The sequence below is a fragment of the Limulus polyphemus genome, unplaced genomic scaffold (genome assembly GCF_000517525.1).
Source record: "Limulus polyphemus unplaced genomic scaffold, Limulus_polyphemus-2.1.2 Scaffold7451, whole genome shotgun sequence".
Classification (NCBI taxonomy): Eukaryota; Metazoa; Arthropoda; class Merostomata; order Xiphosura; family Limulidae; genus Limulus; species Limulus polyphemus.
In genome coordinates, this window is record NW_013673061.1 from 1,520 (window position 1) to 5,466 (window position 3,947).

At 37.9% G+C, this 3,947-nt stretch overlaps 1 protein-coding gene across 1 annotated transcript in view; it reads left to right on the forward strand.

The window, feature by feature from the left end:
- Positions 1–758: 758 nt before the first annotated feature.
- The window catches only part of LOC106474623, a gene marked incomplete at its 5' end in the record, with an annotated part of 5,646 nt that continues 2,457 nt past the window's right edge, over positions 759–3,947 (forward strand). Inside the window, one exon of the mRNA XM_022402935.1 lies at positions 759–934. Coding sequence (XP_022258643.1) covers positions 759–934 — 176 coding nt within the window. The remainder of the gene's footprint in view (positions 935–3,947) is intronic.

Below are 3,947 nucleotides of genomic sequence, written 5' to 3' on the forward strand. Positions count from 1 at the left end.
TTTAAGGCATCTGTTACTAAGAAGGTTTGAGTTGTATTTAATAATTTAAGGCATCTGTTACTGAGAAGGTTTGAGTTGTATTTAATAATTTAAGGCATCTGTTACTGAGAAGGTTTGAGTTGTATTTAAAGTACCCTCGTAAATTATATTTTGAACAACGTGATTATTTTAAAAGGTAGAAAACCAGTTATTTAATGAATAAATGTTTGTTATTGTCTTCACATAATTTGCACAAAGCTACACATAGGCTGGCTATCTACGCATAGCCGTCCCTAATATAGTACCAATAGGCTACAGGGATGGCAACCAGTTAACAATACACACCGGTAAATTTTGGACCACGCTTGTCTGGCCGAATAATTGGATTTTACCGTCACTGACTCTCACTCTTGTAGAGCATACAGCTCCAAAGCGCTGAGCGAGATTTTACATCAAAGAGAAGTAAACCATGAACCCTCGGATTCCCAACCCGGGAACGCCAGCTTCTGTGTTACGCCTAGCCCTCGATTTCCTTCCATCTGTTTAATGATTCAAAATCAGGGACAATTATACTGATGGCTGACCTGGCAGTTCAACCCTCGTGCCAAGTTGACGGACACCAGAGGAACGTGCGACAATCATTGTAGATATAAGGCGTCCATCGTTAGACTACGGACATGAAGTCCTCCCCCTCTACATAAATCAGTTGGACTTTTAAATGTCGGATGTTCGTATGGGCATGTTCTAAATAAAACGTTTAACTTTTTCTTCTTCTCCAGAAAATCACAAACCGACACACGAAGAAGCCACAGTGACCTTACACAGAGGGAAGAATGGATTTGGTTTGGCCTTACAGCAGAGAAGAGAGGATGCAAAGGAAGATTTTGACCACTATGATTACGTTGTTGTGGTACGTACAAAAAACGATTTTGACCACTATGAATTCATTCTTGTGGTACGTATAAACATATTTTGACCATTATGCTTACATTGTTGTGGTAAGTACAAAAATATTTTGACCACTATGTTTAAATTGTTGTGGCACGTATAAAAAAGATTTTGACCACTATGATTACATTGGCGTGGTATATATAAAAATATTTTGACCACTATGATTACATTGATGTGATATATATATATATAAAAGTATTTTGACCTAAGATTTCATTGGTGTGGTATATATAAAAATATTTTGACCGCTATGATTACATTGGTGTGGTATATATAAAAATATTTTGACCGCTATGATTACATTGGTGTGGTATATATAAAAATATTTTGACCGCTATGATTACATTGGTGTGGTATATATAAAAATATTTTGACCACTATGATTACATTAGTGTGGTATGTATAAAAAGATTTTGATCTAAGATTACATTGGTGTGGTATATATAAAAATATTTTGACCTATGATTACATTGGTGTGGTATATATAAAAATATTTTGACCGCTATGATTACATTGGTGTGGTATATATAAAAATATTTTGACCGCTATGATTACATTGGTGTGGTATATATAAAAATATTTTGACCACTATGATTACATTAGTATGGTATATATAAAAATATTTTGACCACTATAATCACATTGTCGTGGTATGTATAAAACAGAAAGTTAATGTTGACATACATATTTGATAATTTCAAATAGAGTAGAAGTATAGAAGCCGTTCTATACTTAGGCCTTTTCTTTCGACAGGCAGTTGAGTCCATTAAAGTTTTCAAACCTACTATGTCTACACTGTCTAAAGTTCCAGAGAAACTAAGTTCCAACCCGACTCTGTTTAGCTCACACCATGTTTTCGTACAATAATTTTCAGTTCATTGTATTATAAAGTATTGTTTAAATATTTTGACAAATGTTATGTGATGTAACAGTTGTTAGAATATAGTATAATCTAGCTGAAGCCGAGTGACTTACTTTATTAACAAGCGAAGTAATAAATTAAGAAATATATTTAATTTCAATACACGCAAGCCACTACTGAGCCTGACTGGTATACTTTGTTATTATTTTGTTACGACAGCGGAAGTCACGTGATTCTAGTAACACGTAATGAATTTCTCGAATGATCATGAATTATCGAGAAAGACCGAGTTTGTTCGGGACGCCCTCTCTTTTAGTATATAAGTCTGGCAGAGAAAGCCTGCGGGAATGAATGAAGAGAGTTCCGGGTATTTACGATTTCTGTTTCTGTGTGTTTTCGAGATTGTGAATCGCTGTGATTTATAGCGTTTATTATAAAAGTAGTTAAGTTTAGAAACGTACTGATTGTGAAATTACTATGTGATAAAAGTTTGTATCGAGAAAGAATAAACTGGTTTAACCCAGAAAGGAATTGTATCACTGAAGTTTCTTGGAAAGAATTTCTACCGGAAATTAACAAACAAGCAGATACGTAACAATATATTATGAGACCAATATCTTGATTTATACGTCAGGTCAAAGAGTAGGACGGAAAAGAAAAAACAGAAGAAGGAAACCAGAAGTAGCAAATCAAACTACAGCTTAGCAGATTTGATTGCAGCAATACAAGAACAGCAAAAGAAACAAGAAGAACGAGAAAAGAAACAAGAAGAGAGATTACAGCAGTTGTTGGAGGAAAAATAAATAAACAAGAAGAGAGACTATAGCAATGGCAAGAAAACCAGTACCAGTGGCAGTTGGAACAAGAAAGGAAACAAGAAGTACAAATGGAAAAGATTAGTAAATTTCAAAGTGAATTAAATACATTAAAGGACGATTTACTGTCTTTTACACAAGGAGGATATATTAGCCATGGATCTAATCAGCCCCAGACAACAGGAAGCCCCTTCCAGACTCTGCAGCTAAACCCTAATGCAGACATCTTCAGTCCTGCCAGAAGTCACATTCCAGACATGAGTGTCAGCAATAGGGGTGATCTAGTGCGAAGGAAGCCCCAGGAATTCGATGGGAAGGCACCGTGGGAAGCATATAGAGTTCAGTTTGAGCTCCTGGCAAAAATGAATGGATGGACAGAGAAGCAAAAAGCAGTGTACCTGGCAACGAGCCTGAAGGGACAACCACTGGAAATAGTTGGACAGTTGTCAGCAGATGACACGCATAACTACAGAGCACTGGTAGTTGCTCTATAACTCAGGTATGGAACTCAAAATCAGTCCAAGGTCTACAGGGCTAGATTTAGGACTAAGAGCTGGCACAGGATTCAGAAAGTATGACACACAAGGCCTACCCAACTGCACCGCACGATGTCCTCAAGCTGTTACTGAGGGATCAGTTTGTAGACGCCTTGGAAAGTCGACAACTGAAGATGTAAGTAAAGCAAACACACCCCTCTACTAAGCAGGATGCAATGGCCAGAGCTCGTGAATTTGAATCCTACGTTAAGTCCAGCACAGAACTACCAAGGTTGGTACAGTCGTTAGGATTCAAGACCAGAAAAGGTCAGCTTTCAGAGAAGTTTGAGGGACTTTGCTGGCACTGTAACAAACCTGGGCACAAGAGAGCTCAATGCTGGAAACTTCAACACAGGGAAGATGCCACAGCAGGAAAGGCTGCTACCCAAAAAGGTTGTTGGAACTGTGGAGAGCCAGGACATATGAGGAGCCAATGTAAGAAGAATACTACCAATAAGTCAACCTCGGGGAAACCACTAGTGGTTGGTGTTGATGGACGCCCACCAAACCAAATTGTGAAAGTCCCAACAGCTAAGTGTAAAATGGGCAGCACACATAGTGTCTATGTGACAGGAAAGCTGGATGGCCAAAAGTGCAACTCTGTCATAGATTCTGCATCTCAGCAAACCTTTGTGAGTATCAAGTTGCTAGAGCACAAAGGAGTACCAGAAGCACTACACAAGCTCTGTAGTGTGACAGGACATTATGCATATTAGGGTTGGACTACTTACTACCGAGGAAGTGTGTAGTTATCTTTGATAAAATGACGTTTGGGAACAACAAAGGCCAAATTACGGTAAGTGT